General features: G+C 38.1%; 1 protein-coding gene across 1 annotated transcript; it reads left to right on the plus strand.

The window, feature by feature from the left end:
• The first annotated feature begins 24 nt into the window (after positions 1-24).
• Positions 25-20,378, plus strand: PECR (peroxisomal trans-2-enoyl-CoA reductase). The gene is made up of 8 exons (XM_056496239.1): positions 25-167; positions 3,177-3,310; positions 10,613-10,778; positions 11,455-11,536; positions 13,042-13,138; positions 15,197-15,307; positions 15,914-16,025; positions 16,148-20,378. Exons 1-8 carry the CDS (start codon positions 47-49, stop codon positions 16,234-16,236), a joined length of 912 nt encoding a protein of 303 aa, XP_056352214.1. The 5' UTR covers positions 25-46; the 3' UTR covers positions 16,237-20,378.
• Positions 20,379-21,224: the final 846 nt, after the last annotated feature.

Raw genomic sequence — 21,224 nt, forward strand, 5'->3', positions numbered from 1 at the left:
GCGTCACTGCGGGGGCGGCGCGGCTGAGGCGGGCGGGGAGGGGAAGATGGCGGCGGCGGCGGGGCGCGGGCTGATGGCGGCGGGGCTGCTCCGCGGGCGGGTCGCCATCGTCACCGGCGGCGGCACCGGCATCGGCAAGGCCATCGCCGCCGACCTGCTGGCGCTAGGTGGGCGCGGGCCGGGCTCCGCAGGAAGCCCCGGTGGGGCCGCGGGGCGAGGCGGGTGTTGGGGGGGCCGATGGAGTTGGAGGGGCAGCGCCTGCGGGCTGTGCTGCGTTCTGGGGGCTCACGGCGCTCGGAGATGGGGTGCGAGGAGCCCGTGGGTGGGACATTGTGACAGGACCGCTGAATAGAAGGGGTACGAGGTGAGGCTGATGTGGGGCTGTGCCTTTTGGCCCGCAAAGCCCTCGCTGTTTCAAACACAGAGGTCAGTGAGGTTATGTTAAACCAGGACCCTTTCTCTCAGACTCCCCCTTCAATGAGTTCTCAAATTACTTTAACTGGAGGATTTACGAGGTTGTTGAACCTTGAACAGAATGGTGTCCTTGAACAGTAACACCTTAGAGACGCGGTGCTTCTCCCAGTGCCTGCGATTTCAGGAACATCCTGAGATTGAAGAACATCATGATGCACGGCGTAGGTTTTGTTTCCACGCTGAATACAGAGAAGTGGTGAAACCTAGAGTGAAAGGCAGTCTCCCGACTTTCTGATGTGAGACCAGGAGAGGTAGAAATGACTCACCTTGCAACACCTTTTCTGCAGATTCCAACATCAGTGCTAGGGATCATTGGCATTAGACTGGGTTTGGGTAGTTTATTGTCGTGGTTGGATTCAGCACCTTCAGAGTACCAGCGCTAGTGTTACACCTCTCGGTGTCACACTGCCGTGGTTTGCATTGTTGTTGGAATACGCACCACTGCACTGCATAGTAAAGAGCTTTCTTTGTTAAGGCTGTGCTGGGAGACATCTCTGCCTCTCCTGCTCTTTGTGCTGCAGCTTTCCACGTGCTTTGTTGAGCTGAATGGAGGATTAGTTTTGTTACCTTTGTATTACTGGGGAACAAAGTTGTTGTTTTTTTTTCATGTGTCCTTACATGCTGCGTTTAAGAGGTGCTTTTTAAGCATCACCACACTGTTGGTTGGTGATGTTACCCAGTTACCTTAAAATTGTGCTTAATTTGATCTATGCTGCTTTTCTCAAGCAAAATACAGTAACAAAAGGGTGTCCATAACAGCCTAAATAGAACACAATAGAAAACAAATCCATACAAAGCACATGAGAAAAAATGTGCTTTACAGGGCTTAAGACTGATGGAGTAACCTTCCTTACCTGTAGACTTGCTTGTTACTCCTGACAAGATGATGATCAGGAACTATTTCCATGTATACCCTGCACTTCAGGTAAGGGAGGCTGGTTCTTACAGGCATAGAAGCAGTGTCAGACAATGCCAGTCATGATACACATTGTTTATATAACCAGTCTCCTTTGAGGCCTTCTGGGCAAATTTAAACATTTTATCTGGAAACTTGTGCCCTTTTCCCTGACCCAATCAGGAAATGGTCTGGTCATTCTTTGTGAAGAAAATTAAGTGATGTAGTGTCAGCTTGCAAGTATGTACCAAGTGTTCTTCAGTGATTAGAATCTCGCCCTCTCTCAATTAGTCTGTTTAGTGAAAGTATAGTCTTCTACTGGACTTTGTTTTATATCAGTGTGTGTATTAGTAAGGGCTTAAGTTGGTAAATACAACTGGGCTACTGTGGTTCAGTATTTTGTGTTAATTGGTAATTGTGTGTGGCACTTTATGAACTTTAGTTAGGTGGTTGTGCAAGTGACTGGAGTTCTTTATAAAAATCAGGAGACCTCAGAGACTACTGTCTTTATATGTGTTGTTTTAAGATGGCCACTGATTAAAGGGGGAAGCTCCTAAGGATATGTAGTTGTAATGCTTTCCTCTGGAAGAATTAAACTCCTCTATTTTTAATATATTTTTTTAAATATATAGTTTCACAAGACAGCCTGAGTCAAATGAACAGCGTGCTGCTCTTTCCTCCCACTAGTTATTCTGAGTTGATTCTGATGTTTGCTTGATCACATGAGAGGCCAAATTCCACTCTGCAACAGAGGGGGGGAAAGAAAACCCCACACCTGGCAAGATATTAACTTTTTCCCTTTTTTTTTTTTGGCTGGTTGAGGATGGTTTATATTAAAGCAGATGAGCAGCAGTCCTGATATGAGGAAAGGGTTACTTCTGCTGAAATGCTAGGATTATGGAAGGAGCAAACTGCAAGCAAGACCTCCTTGCCTGCTTGGCTAGTAATTTGCTTATCCATTACATGAAATTGCATGCCTGCTGGATTTACACTAGGAATTAATTTGGTATCCTTTGGTTTAGTCTATGTAGTAGCAATTGCTGAAGCCTTAAAGCTGTCCTGAGTCCACTGGTGTGACAGAAGAAATTAGACAGGTTGTAGTGTGCTTGACTTAAATTTGGCACATGCACTGTTTTTTCTCCATAGAATGAGTCCTTCTGCCTCCAAATGCTGAAAAAAAGAGTACTTGAGCTCCTGCCTTATTTTTTTTTCTCTCCTTTCTGCAGCTAGAATTCTGCAGTGCCACAGGGAGGGCTCTGTTCCCACTGTCTGTAGACTGCAGATAGGGATTAATCTTATGAGGCTATTATCCTTCCCTTCAATCTCTGTAGAGTTAAAAAGCAGACTATTACATTTACTCAATACTAGTCAAAATTACAGCCAGTTGTACAGGAAGATGATTTTTGCGGTTTTAAGAACAAGCATTTTTTGTAATCAAGACCTGCTGAAACATCTTTAAATCACTTAATTGATAAATGAGGCAGCTGTGAGCAGAAGCAGCAGAAGTGATGTCTGAAAGCTGCCTTGCTGACTCTGCAACTCACAGGCTATCTTCCCTTCTGCAGGAAGGAGAGGAAACCTTGTGGACTTTTTTTTTAATTGCTCTTTTCCTGGCACAGAGGGATCTTATTGCTAAGAAGCACCTGACATCAGTCATTCAGTCATTTCTCTCTCTTGAAAGAACTTCAACACTGTATTTTCTAGTCAGTGACTAATAAATGCACATCCTACAAGATATCTCCATGATGTTACTAAAATAAATAGCCTAATTGTGTTAGCTGAAGGATGTTTCATTTTGTCTCTACAGGTTGCAGTGTTGTTATTGCCTCTCGTAAATTTGACCGATTAAAAGCTGCTGCAGAAGAACTGAATAATAGATTTGCTTCCATGAGTCCTGCCCAAGTGACTCCCATAGAGTGCAATATCCGCAAAGAAGAGGAGGTAAGGATCAGTGATCTTGTTCTGGGGCTTAATATGTCAAAAGCATATTGAGTATAGAAATTCTCAGATCTCTAAAGATTTCTGGTCTTCTCAAAAGTAGCTTAGATCAGGGGAAAGGTGGAGCAAAGCTCAATTAAATTTATCTGGATAGATGTGCTTCCCAAGGAAAGACATTTGTTAGCCACTTAAGCAAAAAAGCATTTGTAAATATTGGCAAATATTTTTCTGACCATGGTTGCATATTTCAGATATTTCTGGGAGATGCAGGCCTTGGGACTGGCATGTTCTACAGCGAGCTAGAGCCCACTTAGCATGATTCTTTGTCACATTGCTCTGACAGAAGTGAGGGGGTGTAAACTTGTGAAGATGGAGACCTCAGAATAGTTCCTTCAAACAGGAAGGCACAGCATGGAATCTGAATGCTTGTGACTTGACTCAAGTGCCTTGCATTGTCAATTTGGCTTGTAATAAAGCCAAAAAAACCCACAGGTGTATAATATTTTATCCATATCAGAAATTTTGGTTACGGTTTGAGGCATGCCTCTTTGCAAACTCTGTTACTATTCAAGTTGATTTTTAAATTTTGTTTTCATATAACAAAAAAGGAAGATCAAGAGCAAAAGTATGTAATCCAGGCTCTTCAGAAGTCTGCATGCACTTCCTATTTTTTTTTATCTCTCTTATTAAATATTTAAAAGTCCAGGTTCAGGTTGGATTTTTAACTTTTTGAAGACAGCTGGAAAATCTTCCAGTAATCACTGATTACTATATTTTTCTAAACCTCTCAAAGTCTCTTTTAACCTAAATATTAATGATCTTAGTAGCTATGTAGTAGCTATGAAGATTCTGGAAATATCCTAATATATAGCCATAAAAAAAATTAAAATTCTTCCCTTGTGGAACAATTTGTGCCATAAAATATTTGTAGTGATCCACTCAGACTTTCCTGAAGGAGATGAACCCTGGGGCTGTGCAGTATGTCACTTCATCTACCAGTGAATTTTAGGTGTGTATTTACTGGCATCAGCAGTGCAACATAATAGTTTATGGCAGATGTCAGAGGGCAACTTGCATGATTAAAGCTACAGGAAAGAAAAGAGGTAAGGAGCAAAAAAGGCTTAAGCTTTTTTTCAGGTCTGTTTCTTGCAGAAAGTACTCTGACATGCTTAATAATAACCTTCTGGAGGTGAATCTTATTTCTGTATCAACCTGAAATTGATTAGTGGGAACTGCAGCATTCTGTGAGATGGTAAGGGGCTTGCTTGGATAGTAAAATGAGGTAATCTCCACTAGACTGCCATTCCTTCTTTGTTTCCTTTTTAAGTGTGGCTAAACACCTATTTGACAAAATAGACTTAAGTGGCTTTGGAAATTTTTGAAGGTGCTTTTCAAGCCTTCTTTATAATGCTGTGTAAAGTGTTTAGGCATTATTCTGTGTTATGGGTAGCCATACTGATACTTGAAGAAACTTCTGTCTCTGCTATTACCATGCAGTGTTATCATAGAATTGTCATGTTTCCAGTTTAGTTTTAAACTCTATCCATTTACAGACACACCAGAACTTTCCTAGAACTTTTCATAAGATATTAGTGAAGCTTCTATAGATGCCTCCTGTCAGTAGAAGTTCTCTTCAACCATTGTCCTTTCATGTCTGTTTCTATTGAAGAGAGGCTTCAGAGGAAAAAGGTACATTAAACTCTAGTCTTGAACTTTTCAGTCATTGATTTAGTCTTATAGTTTGGCTCACTTCAGTTCTTTTCCTGCTCTTACTTATTTCTGTTGAAGTCACATTTAGAAAAATATTGCTATGAAAATTTCATATGCCTCTTGCTGACGATCTGAATAAGGAATGCAATTTCTGTTGCGTATTAACATAAGAACTTGTGTACCTGTTAAATATTTCTCCATTCCAGATGCCCATCTCCAAGACCAGATTTTTTTATTAGTTAGAGACGTCCTGTGATTTTTGTTCTTTAGCTTGTGCCTTTCTGGCTCTTTTCTCTTGTGCTAATACTGAGATACTCAAAGGTTGCTAAATCCTGCCCATGTGTTACTTAATTTCTAAATTGACTGTTGGACCAGAAATCTGTGTTTTCAACTCTTAAATTTGTAGCAAGTGTAGCGCTTCTTACACTTCTCTACTTTGGTTTGTATGTTGAAACTAGATAAACTCAAATTAACAATTGTTAACTTACACTGCTAAAGACTATCAGAACTGAAGTGTATGGCAAGTTTTCCACATCCCACTGCTTACTATTGCTTATTTATTATGCTTCCTAGAGCATCCACTTTCAAAACCCACTCCATTCTTAACTTAAAGTTTAGTGCCTGGGACTTGGAGTCATAGGAACAGGAATAAGTAAAAGATGTTGTTAAGGATTTAGGAGGCAAATATTGAGTAGAGGTACAGTATTTTCACAAGTACAGGAAAAGCTTCCTGTTACAGTGAAAGAGGGGATGAGAGGGCATGTAAACTTTTGGGTTCCTTCATGAAAGAAATTAGACTACTGTTGGCTCTGTGTGCTATTCATTAGTAACATTACAACTAATTCTTTGCTTTCAGTTTAGTATGAGTGAAGAATATTTACCTCAGATATCATGGGAGCACATTGTTGGGTAGAGAGGAACAGCCTCTGCAAGAATTCCATGTGAATCACTCATCCTCCTTCTTAGCTCTTACACCAGGTACCAAAGAACATGTGCAGGAGAAAAACATTATAAATGTTTCAACAGGAAAAAAAAACAACTTGGGTGTTCAAGCTCCCTTAGATGTCAGAAGTGATCTATCACAAGCTTCAAAGCTCAGGAAGTTTCCTGAAGAACTACATAATTCATTTAAGATGTCATTCTCTCTAACATCTCACTGAAGTCTTTCTAAGAGTAAACCTTTGTTTTAAAGGAAGCCATCCTGATCACCTGTAGGAACAAGCCATTTGTTCTTATTATAGAATGCCATTTTTTTAATCCTCCTTCTCCATCAGTTGTTCTGCACATCTCTAAAGGCCTCTATAAATTTTGTCCTTGTTTGAATTGTATAAACTGGAGGGAAGGACTTTGAATAGGGAAAATTTGAGAAAGATGAAGGTGCTTTCAAATTGCCAGAAGATTATTTTTTGCCTCCTATTGCAAATCTTAAAGTAACCAACCTGCTTTGAAGATGACACGGTTCATGCCTCTAGTCTGGATCTGTGAAATTCAAGCATTAGAAGGTTCATCCCTCTTCATGTAGTTCAGGATGTTTGTTAGAGCTCTTTCTGGCCTATGAAGAGGCAAAAAAGATGCAGTGAAATAATTGCTGCAGAAGCTTGATGGCAAATATCATGGGAATAGCTTAATGAACTCACATTTTTAAGTCTCTAAATCTTCATCCTTAGAAGCCCTTTTGCTTTCTAGCAAAGCTTACTTTTTATTTAATGTGCAAGAAATAATCCTGCTTGATGGAGGATTTTCAACCACTGCATAACCTGTCAGGCTTATTTTTGTCGTAAGTTTGCTGCTGCTTTTGACTAGTTTTCCATTGCGTGTTCTGTAAAAGATAGAAACCTGTTTTATTTTTAAAAATGGCAGAGTAGAGGGTTCTGGGATAACAGAACCCAACATTTCTCTATTCTGTCATCAGAATATATTTCTATATTCTGTCATCAGAACATATTTCTATATTCTGTCATGGAGTCTTATCCTGGAGCAGCAGTTGTGTACCTGTTCCCTTTTCCTGTAGTTTGGAGTGTACATAGTGATAGATGTTGCTTCTTAGTTATTATGAAGCTGAATTGATTTTTATTGTTTGCATATTTCCTGGCACTGCCCTCATAATGTGTTGAGACCAGATAAGTTTGCTCTAGCTGAGATGAAAACCAGACAGCTCTGTGTACATGTGTATCTTTATCTCTTTGTGCGTCTTAAATTATGAGCTAGAGCAAAATCTGACAGGGACAAGACATGAGGAATGAATGCCTGAATTAAGGGGAGTAAGAGAGGGAGAGACACTGAGAGAGACAGAGACCAAGCAGATGATAGTCATGAGCCATGGATGCAGCAGTGTCCTGTCAGTCTTCTGGGGGTACCACCTTCACACATGCCAAGTTTTGAGTATCCGTAGGGTGGTCACAGGTGCCATTCTCATAACTTGGGGTGATGTGTATGAGCAGTTGCTTCCTTTCCCACAGTTTGCCATGGTGAGCATTTTGTCCCAGTTGCATTAACCAAGATGTGCTAACCCCACTTTGCCTCTGCTAGGCCTGGAATTAATGCTTTCCTGTTGCAAATTCCTGTCTTCTGTGCTTCTCTCAAGTTCCTGCTTTGGTGGCTTTTCATCTTACGGTAAGTTCCTTCTGTGACCTTGACAGTGCTTTGAGACAGGCAGCTGTACTCTTTAAATCCTTACACCTAAAGCCTTTCTGTTATACACTGTGGACAAACATTTCTTTAACTGCCACCTAGATAAGTAGAAGCTTATATGTCTAGGTAAGTGGAAGATAAAACCATGTACTTTTGGTAGGCCACAGCTGTTCTTGAAATCAGCAATTCAGAATTCAGTTCATGGTGTCTCCTTTCCATACTTGAACTCCAGCAGCAGAACCTGCTGCTGGACCAAACCCCAAGGGTAAAATCTGACACTTGGACATCAAAAAGACAACTTCAGACAGACTCAGTATGATGCTTAGTAAGGTACTTAGCACATACCTTGTGTCCGAGTTCACTAGTAGCTTTTCTTTTCCAATAAACTTTATAACTTAGCATAGGCTCAGTTGGTTTATAAATACTTAATGCCTGTCTGTATGAAGCCTGTAGTGAAAAACTGTGGCCTGGTGGGGAGTTGTGGATAAGAGACTCCTGTTGTACTTTTAAATAACACAGCAGTAACACAGTAAAAATACCTGTTACCACTGTGCCAGAATGCCTATTAGTTCTAGCCACCAAATCACAAATCTCTAACACTCTGTAGTGGGTTGTTTGCCTGTGTGTTTTACTCACTCAGGGTGACCTGTGAATGCATGTGGACATTTGTCCCTTTTCCCTTTCAGCAGTCAGTGACTACTGTCATCTCAGTTGTCTGTGAATATGTGCTACTGCATAATACATCTGAGTTGCAGTCACACACAGAAGTTCCTCATCGCACAGCTCCAATCTTCTGGTTATGTCTGAAGTGCCTGATTTTGTTCTTTTCTGTCTTTTTCAGAAGAATGTTCTAAACTAGTAGCTCTACCTCATGGAGCTTTGCTTTTCTTCCAAATAGAGTCTTTGATAGCTTTTCTAAGAAGTTCTTTCCAAGTGGATATTTTAATTATAGCAATAGGAAAGAATCTTCTTTAGTAGTCGCTGTGATTTAAATGTGTTCTACCAGACCCTCCTCTCTGTGCTGCTGGCTGCTGTCACCATGTTTACTGTAACTGGGAGAAGCACTGCAGTGATGCTTTTTCCACAGCACTGAAGACTATTTGAAGATTGCTACAGTTGGAGCCATCTGAGCTGTCACTGGAGAGCCTTGTGGCCTTTCCTGGCTTTCAGAAAGCAGAACTGATATGCGTTTGTTGTTGTTGGGTTATTAATTCTTTTTTCATGAGAATATGGTGCAACATGTGGGAACAAAAACATTAAGTGTGACTTATGAATAATTTTGAATTGATATACTATAGTATATAACATACATTTTGTCCAGCTGTTGAAAACTTGCTTTAGTGCCTCTTCTCAGTGGATTTTTCTTGTTAATTTGTTTCCTGTCTTTTTTAAAAATCCTTCTTATCATTTTTTCTTCTGTCTCTCTCTCTCTCTCATCTTTCCATAGTCTGAATAGCCTTAGTCTGTTCAAATCTTCTTTATACTGTTCCACAAAGGTGCCCATATTTCAGTGACTTACAGAGAATACTATTCAAATTAAAATTTTCAGACTGACAGGGGGAAGAGTTTGATATTGCTGAGGAAAGCATAACTTTTGCTCCCTAGCCAGACGTGACTTTCCTTTGCTCACAAAAAGAGAAAAGTAAAAGCCAGAATGTCCTTGTGGTATGGCTATTCTAGTAAGCTATGAGTTTGGGACTGCTGTCACAGCTGTTGTGGTTTTCTGGGTTTTTTCCTCACATCCCACAACCTGCAGTGACTAATAAGTGAGCAATAAGATTTACATTCAGAATTTGAAGATTAGGTTTAGGTATTAAAATTATTTTCTTAAGGCATTTTTTTCTCAGCAGGCACTAGGTTTTCAGTCATATGTTTAGGGTTTTTGTCTTTCAAGATACATCCTTACAGGATCCTTACTATCCTGTTAAACCATCCTGTGCTGTTAGCAATAGAAGATGTAAGCAGCTATTTTTATGGGACTGGGCTGGTAACACTCATTGTGAGATACAGATAATGCATTGCTTGCACTTTTTTTTGTTTCTGATGTTTTCTACTGGTAGCTCAATACAGAGAAAGGCTGATTGATATCCTCCTTCCCCTAGCCCAATCTGTTTGAGTGGCAGCATTGCTACACCTGTTTGGTTTTTTGGGTTTTTTTGTGTCCTGTTTTACTCTAACCACAGATGCTAGATTGTTTTTATATATGCTTGAGTAGGAATAACTGATGCATGGTATCTACTTATGATTGATGATGTAAGCAGGAAACAGTCATGTTGTCCCAGTTCTTGTTTCTTGAGATAAATATTAAAATATTAAGTTCTTGCTATGGGGTTCTTATTACTATCTTGCAATAATAGTTTTGCTAAAGAAAATAACTTGGATTTGCAGCATTTTTTAGACTTCATGCTTTGTAGGGTAATTAACCTTTTTGCTCTGTGTAAGAAGACTGGCTATTGCCAACTCTTATGTCAGAGCTGTAGTGAATGTACTAAAATTCTAGGTAAGGATGATAAAACTCCACAAGATGAGTTATGTTTTCTATTTAAAATGGTCAGGTTTATATGGTCAGATAAAAATATCAGTAGCTACTTTAATGGAATTCTTTGCAGATCTCATGTGAATGCCCCCACTTTTCTGAAAAACATCAGGAGATTCTTAATAGGTCGTATATAGTGGGCATTTGTGTCTGTTTGATTTTACAAATCTTTAGCAGCTTAAATCCCCTTCTTCTTTGGGTGCTGGTATTTTATACAGCATTATACCAGCAAAATTTCCTCAGGAAACATGGATACAGCCCAGCCCTTCTTGGCTGGCTAAACCTGTCATACTGATCTTACAGCCTGTTTCAGAGAGGCTGGACCTCCTCTTTTTCTGTGAAAAGGGCATGAGGGAGAAAATACTGTCTGAGAACAAAATTGTGTGTAGACCTTGATCATCGTACCACACTAACAAACACTGTTTCAGGTGGAAGCTTTGGTGAAGTCTACACTGAGTCTGCATGGGAAGATTGACTTCCTGGTGAATAATGGAGGGGGCCAGTTTACAAGTCCTTCTGAAGCCATCCGTGCAAAAGGCTGGAATGCTGTGATAGACACAAATCTGACAGGGACTTTCTATTGTTGCAAAGCAGGTAAGAGCTCAACAATAAGCTTTTTATGTTTATTTGGTTTTGTTTTTTACAGAAATACCAGAAGATAAGAAATGTAAAGTTTCCCTAGCTTCTTCTTTTCATGCACTTATCTGACAGTGGATATTTGTTTTCCTGAATCTCATCCAAAACTTTGCATTAAATGGTATATTGCATTTGTTCATCAATACAAACATACATTTCGGCAAGCACAATCTTCTGGTTAAGGCCAGGTTTGGGAAGTCAGTTGACTTGGATACTCATTTAAAAGACTATAGGAAAATCACTTAACTTTCATGGCCTGTATTCACTGTGTATAGCATAGAAAAATACTTTCTTCAGAAATATAAATTTAGCCTTAAATTTAAGTATGATATGTCATTCTCAGATAGCATTTGGAATGTGGAAATTATAGTAATTTACATGGAAACCTAAAATCTTGATATCCATCAAATGCTTTTTTACAATCACTGAGCCTTACCTGGACCTTGCCTGTTGCCTCATGGCCTCACCTCTGGATTGGCAAGGCTGTGGTACAAACAGCAGATTGTTTTTCTAAACCAATATGACGAATGTGTAGTGTGATTGCAGTTAAGACTCCAAATTTGGTTTCCAGTTGGCAAGTTCATTTGTACGCATTTCTTCTGATATTTATAGGTTATCTTCCTCCTTCATACAGTGTACAATGCCTGGATGCAGGAACATGGAGGAGCCATTGTCAACATTACTGCTGCTGTGAGAAATGGCTTTCCTGGAATGTCGTAATAATATTTTTGTTTTATATTTTCCTATATTTTTCCCCATAAGTACTAACTGTTCTGAAACACTTCAGAAAGATGTGTACTGGTGAGCAGCAGAGTATAGAAATATAGTAGTTAGGTCATGAGAGAGCAAGAGTATCACTTGACTGTATGTGTGGGGATCTCTTATTAATCCAGTAGATGGCATCTCTGGTCTCCATTTGTTTGTAACAAACTATGAAGCAAGACTTGCCAGTGAAGCTTTAATTGGAAATGGTTCTCTTTTCTATTTTTTTTTTAACTTTGAAATTAAGTTTCTGTTGAAGAAATACAAAAATATATTTTGAGCAAGTGTTGTTCTCTTTGTCCTCATTCAGGGTTGAATTGTTTCAAAACCAATATTTTTAAGAAACAGCAGAATATTTTATCACTGGCTTGTTCTTCACAGTACAGACTAAATATAGAGATCCACACGGTGGTGCTGAAGTTATTTGAGTATAACCACTGGGGTACCTGGTTCAACTGTCATGGCAAATAGGCTGAAGATGTTTCAATTTGAGTTGAACTAAGAGGAAAAACAAACAAATTCTGAATAATGGTGATTTTTTTTCCTAAGTAACTGTTGCATGTAGATGGAAAACTACCTCCAAATTAAATTGAACTCAAACTTCTTACAGAAGTGTACTGTTGAAAAAAATATGCCTTTACAAGTCCAGCCACCACTCATGCCAAAAAGTCATCTGATCTGAGTTTTTTACAAGTATTAATTTTGAACATAAAAGTTGTCAATTTCCTCAGAGTGTGCCTGGAGGTTATCTATTTCTGGCCTAGACCTAAGAATAAGTTACGTTGTCTTACATTTTTCTTAAGCTTTTCGTATTCTCTTGCTGTATTTGAGAAGCTATTTTATAGCTTCCTCTTATTATCTATCTCTGTTTTGCTAGGCTAAAGCAGCTAAATTTATTCATTTTCTCTGACTACAACTATCTACAATTCACTACTGCAGTAATTTTGTTTGCATTTGTTCAAGCTTGTAATAATTTCAGACTAGTTACCTACAGCAGCAAGGTGTAGGCATTCACTCTGACTCTCTTGTCTCTGTCTCCATCCACCAACAGTAATTTTTGAATAGTGACTTATTTTAATCATGTTTGTCAGAAGTTTTAAACCATCTTTCAGACCACCATTCTTCCAAGTGTTCCTTTACCTGTCAGGCTACAGGGAGTTTTACACAGTTTGAACTTCAGTTTTTTCTCTTTTTATATGCCTCCTCCTGAAGTGGAGTGTAACTGACCCCATTTTACATTGGAAAGAGATTTTAAGTATTTCTAGCAATGACAGGAAATCACAGCATAGCTTATTTAAACAGCCATGGTCAAACTTGGAAACTAGAGAGTCTCTCTCTTCCAGATACTTGGTCTAGCCACAGAAAGCCACTCTGAATACTCTAATGAGGCTGCAGTAGAATTAGTACCGGATACTTAGCTAAGGGAACAGATGCTTCCTTTGCTTTCTTTTTTCCATAGGCACTCAGGAGCTGCAAGAGCTGCAGTGGATAACCTAACCAAGACTTTAGCTTTAGAATGGGCTCACAGTGGAGTGAGAATCAACAGCGTTGCTCCTGTAAGTAATGGTGAAAGATCTGATTAAAATTGATGTTACACAGGATCATAGCTAGAACTTTTGGACCAAAATGGATATTTAAATTTATTACCAGTAGCTGCATGTGGATTATTTATGTATTTGTTATTTATAATTTCCTTACTGTGTTCTTTGGACCTTTTGACAGTGTTTTGTACTTTTGGATGATGAGTCAGAGGATGTGGGATAAAATTGCTTCTGCTTTCTGCCTTGACTTGGCACTTGGGTTTCAGTGTTTTTTATAGCTAAATGAAATGATACTGGTAGGAGTTGGTGACCTGTTTTACAATGCCTTGACATAAAATTACAGAATACTCTGTGTTTCAGTAATGGATACATTACTTCTGAGTTCAGGAAACATTTTCTGTTTGAGGTTGAGGTATGCCAATGGTTTCCACCTATGTTTACAAACTTATTTTGAAAATCTCTGAATGTCCAACATAATGCCTTTTGACTTTGTCTCCTACAAGCTGTTAGTTTAGCTTTAGGCATACAGACTGTAGGAGTGTACCTTCTCTCAGAGAAATCATATGTACAAATGTCTGTCAAATACTTGCAGACAGGAAACCACTACACAGGTCAGCTAAAATATGCCTGCCACATTTCTGAGGAAGTAGACAGCAGGTAGAATTGTTTTACATAACTGTTTAGAAAGATCAGCTATGTTTTGTAGTGCAGAAGTTATACAGAAACTCTAGCCTTGACATTTGAGAATGTGTGATCTATTGTAATTTTCTCTTACTCACAATTTATTTTGTACATTTCCTCCATCAAAATTAAAAGAGAAAACATAAACTTTGTCCAGCTACTTCTACAGAATTTAGCTTATCTTACAGTGAGTGTCATAGGTGAAGTGTCATATTTGTTTAAGTGATCCCTAAGAAGATCTTGCTACTATTTTTGTAGAATGTTTGTATATTCTGTTGTGCCTCTTGTCCTAAAACATCTGGCTTGCTTTGTTTGGCATAGTATAGAATGCCTTATGGCAGATGTGTTAATCATTCAGGTAAAGGCTTTTATGTAACCTTTGTGAGACCCAATTCATCTGGAGACATATTACATATTAAGATCTACTGACTTGTATTTCCTGTTTATCTGCTTTTTCTGATTTATCAAGTCTTGGGGAAGTAAGTAATTAAGACAGCATTATTATGTGAATATACTTTTCAGGCATGTTAATTACCTAATGAATCATGCTGATTAGATATAGCACGTCTGAAGTTTTTGACAAGCAAGCACTTCAGGGCTTTGGCTGTTTCAGGAGTATTTGCTAGCTTTGTTACTATGCTGGTAACAAAAGTCCACATTGTAGTTACAATAATACTTCTGTTACTGTTGTGGATCCATCCGGTCTGTGGTAGCAATACAAAATTGTTACTGTTTTGTGGGAGGAGAGTAACCTGTAGGGAATGGATACATAGAACGGGAAGTGTGCACTCTGAAAAAAGTAATTTCACTTAAGTTATACAGGTATCTTAAAAATCTTAATTTATTTTTCATGGATGAATTCAAATTTTGCTATTTTACTTAAACTTGAGTCCCAGACTGTGTGGTCATCAGAGCAAACACAGTCATCTTTTCCTGCTTCTACAACAACTAAGTAGGGAGAGTCTGAATTCTAACTGAAATTTGTCTGCTTCTGTAATTCACAATGAATTGTTCTAGTGCTCCTACAGATGACAAGAAACTTTTGAGAACTTGTTCTTGAGGCTTTGTAGTTTCCTTCTGTAATTTAACATGAAATGCTTGTAATTGCAAAGCAGCCTCTGAGTTTTTTTGTACTCCACTTTTTTGTTATTGAAGTGACAGCAGAGAATTGGAATAATCAGAATTATTGTGCTTGAACAGAGATGTGGCTAGCAGCCAAATTACCTTCTTGTATAAATTATACTATGTCATTACATTCAAAAATTTGTATTCAAGTGCTCTTTAGATAGTTCATTCTCACAGAAAATCAGTAATGACAACTTCACAATTTTAGAATCATCAGTTTAAACATATGCAAGAGAACTTAAGTTTCACTGTGCTGTTTTTAAATAGGGACTGGTATTTTCAGAAACTGCTGTTGCAAACTATGGAGAACAAGGTGTAATGATGTGGTTAAAGAGCATACCAAAGGTTCCTGCCAAGAGGTCGGCTGTTCCTGAGGAGGTAATGTATTTTGGAATGCTTCTGAGACACCTACTTCTGTGTCTCTATTTTGAAGCCACTTTATTATATGGAGAACAAAAAAGATTTAATTTTGCACTGTGATGGAATATTTAAAAAGAAGAAAGCATGTAGCAATGTGTGATTGTGTCAAGTGAGAGGCTTAACCAGTAGTCACTGTTTTACAGAAAATTTAATTCAGCTGCCTCTTACAGCTGAAGTGTTTGATAAGTAGACATTATTTCTGGAAGAAGTTGCCTTCAGCAGGAAGGACTGACAGAATGAATATGAAGGGGAAAAAAAGTATATCTTAAAGGCACTTAGCTCTCTTCCACCAAAAATGTGTATCTTTGATAAACTGATCAACCTTTTTCTGTTGGTTTTTTGGTACCTGATGCTGCTATGCGACAGCTTACTGTTTTTCCTCTTGCTTACTGCTTTCCTAATGCTTGATGTTTGTGGCTGGAAGGATGGCTTTAAGGCTGTTATAGTTTTCATTACTAAGTAGAAAATGTTACTATATCTTACCTGTAAAACATTTCACAACTTCTTTGACATGAACAATTCCCAGCAGTTTAAGAAATATTAAAGTTGTCATTCTTTTCCTAGATCTCTCCTGCAGTATGTTTCCTGCTGTCTCCTGCTGCATCATTCATAACTGGGATAACCATGGTTGTGGATGGTGGCCAGAGTTTGTATGGCCATGCCCTAGAAATACCTGGTAAGAAATGGGCTACAAAATAATGCCCTTCAAGTGACTGAAGTTGTGCAGTGGGAGTACACAAAACTAAAATGTCTGGTTTCTCAATCAACTAACTAAATTCTTCTATTTGTTTTCCTCAGATCATAACAGATGGCCCTCACCACCAGAAGGAAAAAATTCTGAAATGCTGAAAAAGCTTCTTTCTGGCGAGTTCAAACCAAAGCTATAAAAGAAAGAAATTTTATCTTGTTCCCTGTTGCACCCTTGCTCCTAATCTTGCTTTGTGATTTGGCCTTACTGTTCTCAGTAATAATTTTTTTTTGCTCGTATGTAACTATATTAAGTGCCTTGATTTTGTTGGTTTATATTTAAAACTTCTGAAAGGCTCTGAAAACACTCACCCTGAAAAGATTCAGTCTTTTGGGAAAAGATACAAAAGACAAATCCATTTGTACAGGCATTAAGTAATGAAAAATCCCAACCAGAAGTGAATAAAAACAATACTTATTTTGCAGTGAAGGTAGCCAAGAGGGAATGTTTAGGAATCCTTCTGTTCATGATGAATTTATGGAAAAGGTAATTTAAATCTTTTACTATTAGTTGCATCAGTAATCCTTGGGTAAGTGTTAGCTCTACACTGTTTCTGTTCAGCCACATACTGAGTGTTCAACAATGGTTTTAAAGACCAAGTAGAGTAAGTATTTCTCTGAAAATAAATAAAAATAAGATGGAATACTGTTAATTATGCTTCAAACTAATATGACATATCATATTTATAATGCTTGCAGATATCATGACATAATGGAATTAAGCTGGCTGCAACTTAAAATTGATAACAGAATAAGCAGATAATAAATACAATGATGGAATTCATACAATGTATAGATTCAACAACTTAACATGCAAAATCTGTGTATATTGCACTGCTCTGTGCAGTATGCTACACTAGTAAAGGAGAAATTTGGAGTTCTTCATTTGCCAGCTAAAATACCTTTTATCCATACTGTATTGTCGTACAATGTTAACAGAATTTTTTTCTTTACTGTCTTCAGGTGTGGTTTTTTTGAACAATGTAGAGATGCCATTTAAAAACTGGGAATCTTGTAATACATCGCTTGAAGAGGCTATATTTGTAAATTTTTTATTCACTTTAGGGCAAATGTTCCCATGCCTGCTAGCTTTAGTGAAAATATAAAAAATAACTAATGGCTGTGTCTGTTTGCTGTAAAAACTGAATTTCCTGGAATCAAGTTGCTGCTATAAAAGAGAACTTTTAATACTTCATTTTGGACTGAATGTAAAAGTCTGATGGTTGTTTGTTCTCTGCAAAGATTTTTGACTTTTGTGTCTTTCAGTAAATTAAGTGTTCTTATATAGGTACATGTAGATTGCTTTTTCAAGAAAATTAAAGAATGTCAGTTTTTATGAGAGGAGGCGTTTGTGCCATCATGTATATTCTTTCTGCTTTATTTTCTTCCCTTTGTAACTGGACAGTCATTTATGTGGCTGTGAGAAATTACTGCAGAGATAAAGCAAACTTTTTTCAAATCTCTTGTGCAGGATATATTTTGTTTATTGTAAATATTAGTTCAGGGTACTCAGCAAGAGGATTCCTGGAAGCAAATGCACCTGATAGATAACTAACTCTAGAAGTCTAGCCCATCAGATTCAAGTGAAACTATTTAGTTTATTAACACATTATTTTGACATTCTAAACATATTTCTGGAAAAGAAGGTTAAACATGAATAAGCTTGAGACTTGTGGAACTTACTTTCTCTTTACGTTTTTGACTGTGAGTTTCTATGGTACATGTGCACTGTGAATTCAAAGTGAAATGGAAGTGAATTGACTACTTTTATTATATCCCAGAAATGTTCACTGAAAGATTTGGGTACAAACTTGGAAATCATCAATTTTTAATCTTGCAAATTTCCCCTTTAACTATGCTATAGTGTGAATATTCATAAAGAGGGGAAGTTTATATGTAATGATGGTGAAATTAATCATTCACCTCAGGAAATCATGAGAACATTAGAAAGGTGAGCATTCTTCTGTGTGGGAGACATGTTCAGTCTGCTATTAATAAATTCCTTCATAAGTAAAACTATAACAAACCTTTCTGCTTGTGCTGAATACAATTTGACCTTGCCTTCTCCAACTTTCAGCAAAGCAATGGATGTACTAAGAAAATGTAAGTTAGTTCTTCAGATGAGGCTGTGTTGTTTTTTTTCAACTGGCAGGAAGTTGAAACAGGCAGCATTTGTGGAGCCATAATGTGCTCAGCTTAGTGCAATAGGAGAATATACTCAGAATACTCTAAGGGTAAATCCGGTTTAAAAATATAGAAAATACATCCTGGGAAGGGGACACATCAGTATGTCTGCTTTTCTGTTTTTTCTTTTGTGTTTCCCAGTAATAATACCAAGGTTCCCCCATGAGCTGAGGCTTACTGTGCATAATATTAAAAGGTTTATCAAAATTTTTTAGATATTAGGATAATAACTCCCTTGCTGTAATGGTTTTGCAGTATCACAGCCTTTCTTTTTGTTTTGTTTTGTTTTGTTTTTATTTGTATTTTTGAGGGGGTTACTTTGTTTTTGTGTTTTTCATCATGTGCCATGGATTACATGAAATGTTTAATTCTCAGAAGAGAGGTTTTATTTTGGTCTTGCCTCTTCAGTCCATTTTTATGTAGATTAAAGTTATTTTAAAAGTTTTGCAGCACCTTGCAGAAACCCAGTTTTGTGTCAGGGAGCAAGAATCTTTCAGGTTTCTTCTGTAGTGCTGAAGATAATATCAACTGTAGCAAAGCTCTTCCTATGCCAACAGCCCTAGATCAAAGGGCATTGAGAGGTTAAAAGAAATAGGTGTGGTAGCAAAAACATCCTTGACCTTAAGATTGGGGTATCTGGAGTTCAGAGAACAGGGCTTTATTTTATTTATTTTACAAGGGAAGCAAAAGCAACTGTGAGAAAGGGACTAAGGAACCTCAGGAAGAATCAAGGAGATTTACTGACCAAACACTGAAATTTAAACATTTGCTGCACTGTATAATTCTAATAAGCAAAGAAAAGAATGTTAGAGTGACAGTTTGCTTTAACATTCTGTTAGAAATCTCTTTTTGGCTGCTTTAGTATTTACTTCTGGCTAAGCCTGTGCCTATTCTGCCTATGTCTTATCAGATATTCATTTGATGGATGAATCGGTGCTTACCAACTGCTACTTTACCCCACTGTCTGGTGTTATATCTAAGTGTGTGTCTGAATAGAACTTTACATTTGTGACAGCAGTGTAATTCAATGAAGGGAAACTTCTGTCAATTTCTGTCAACTGCACTTGCCTTACATTTTACAGATACTCCTTGTGTTAAGCATAATATTGTTCATTCAGGGTATTCATTTAGCATAAAGTGAAGTCTCATTATTCTGTGGGTCCACTTAGTGTAAAATGAAGTCTGTGTTGTAAATATCTTCATTCTTTACAGATTAGCAGTTGTCATGTTTGCTAAAGGGAAAAAGAATAGTGTCATTCTGCAGTAAGGTACCTTGTCTGCTTTAAGATACAAATGAACAAATATGAGGCTAGTCTTGCTTATTACAAGCATTTCTGGCTGTGTTTAGTCTTCTGATCAGTCGCACAGAATATCCCCTATAATCTTTAAGAAAGTGTGCTCTTTGCAAGGTAGTGTAATTTCATATATTTCTAATTGGCATCTCCCAGTTTCCACCTGCCATCTCAAATAGCAGCCTTGTGTTAAATGGCTGAGTGCTGCAGATATTAGGGGAATTGTCTTACTAGTAAAGTCAACAGTGTCTGTATTCTGGGTTACTGAATATGGCTGAGTCCTAAAGGTAAATGAGTTGCTTCATAAACTTCAGTGATGGGGCTGGAGCAGACAAAACTATCAGTACTACTGCCCAAGATCACTTAGTGTATATTACATTTTTATGAATCTTCCAGCAGTAGTTTAGGACTGTCCTCCCCAAGACACGTTTTTTTTCCTTTCTTTTTGCATCAGCCTTACAGTGATGGTGCACTTGTATTGGGTGGAAGTGGAAGTACTGAGACGCAGGCTCTTGTTCCCTTGTCATGAGAAGGCAGAGGAACATAGCAAAGGTTTGAAATGATACTGCTGTTTGCTCAATTCATGTAAGCTGGATTTAAATTTATAAACAGACTGTTGGCCCTCCTGCTGGTAAGAAAAGACTCTGGGTCATCTTATAACATCCTGGCATCACAAGCTTTATCCTACTGCAGTTCCCAGAAGAAGCCATTTTGACTTCTGTTATCTGCTCTGTCACTAGCATCTTGTTCCTTTGTCAGTTAACCCCTCATTTGATTAAATATACATTAAATTAATCACTAACTTACCCTTTTCTGGATGTCATTCAAAACATAGTAATACGGTGCCATCTATAGGAAGGAGTGGTGGGGAGGCAAAGAAACTTGGGGAAAAAAGGAGAATGATGGCATGCCTCTGAAAACTTTTTTAAAGTGTTTAGAAGCTGTGGCTCTAGTGTTAACTAATGCAGGCACTTATTAGCCTCGAGCAATATATGTAGGAGGTGAGAACCTCTCATTGCAATGAGGTATTGATTCTGGAATTCAGGGGGAGCCATTCTGCCAGATTTCAGTCAATCGCTTGAGTACACTATCCTGAGATGTGCTTACTCTATAATTTCCACTCCCACATCTCCCAACTTCTGTCACCTGTACAGGATTTGAATGGAATGGATAAATAGCTGTTATACTTTTTTCAACTTCTGTCAGCTATTTTTTACTGTTATTTTCCATATCAGCAATTGCACTGTTCCTGTAAGATTTACTTTGCTCTGGTAGCATGACACATGATCCCAGAACCATGACCCTGGGTTTGGACTGAGCTCAATGTCATGAGTGGTGGTCCTTTGTGTTGATAGGTATTTTTTATCTCAAAGTCAATATTTTGCTGTTCATTCTGCTCCTGGTAGTGAAGATGCTCTGATTTCAGGATTATGGCATGATAACACTGATGCCTGTTGTGATGTACATCACCTGTGCAAGGCACTCTTGGGATGGTGCTCTGTGCTGGGCAGGCTTTGTGCACCAGTACAAAGCATCCCATGACAGAGGAAGTGGGATGATTTTCCACAATCCTTGCTGGCTTCTTCTGTAGTGAAAGAACTTTGACTTCAAAACCTACTAACCCCTCCTCCATCAGTTAAATCCAGTTACAA

Source organism: Oenanthe melanoleuca, chromosome 7 (genome assembly GCF_029582105.1).
Source record: "Oenanthe melanoleuca isolate GR-GAL-2019-014 chromosome 7, OMel1.0, whole genome shotgun sequence".
Taxonomy (NCBI): Eukaryota; Metazoa; Chordata; class Aves; order Passeriformes; family Muscicapidae; genus Oenanthe; species Oenanthe melanoleuca.

What these genes read in the sequence shown, in the direction of transcription:
- PECR (XM_056496239.1), top strand. Translation starts at nt 47, where the DNA reads ATGGCGGCGGCGGCGGGGCGCGGGCTGATGGCGGCGGGGCTGCTCCGC. An exon ending in AATGGCTTTCCTGGAATGTC is followed by an intron (nt 11,537 to 13,041) that starts GTAATAATATTT and finishes TTTTTTCCATAG; the next exon opens with GCACTCAGGAGCTGCAAGAG. An exon ending in GGTCGGCTGTTCCTGAGGAG is followed by an intron (nt 15,308 to 15,913) that starts GTAATGTATTTT and finishes TTCTTTTCCTAG; the next exon opens with ATCTCTCCTGCAGTATGTTT.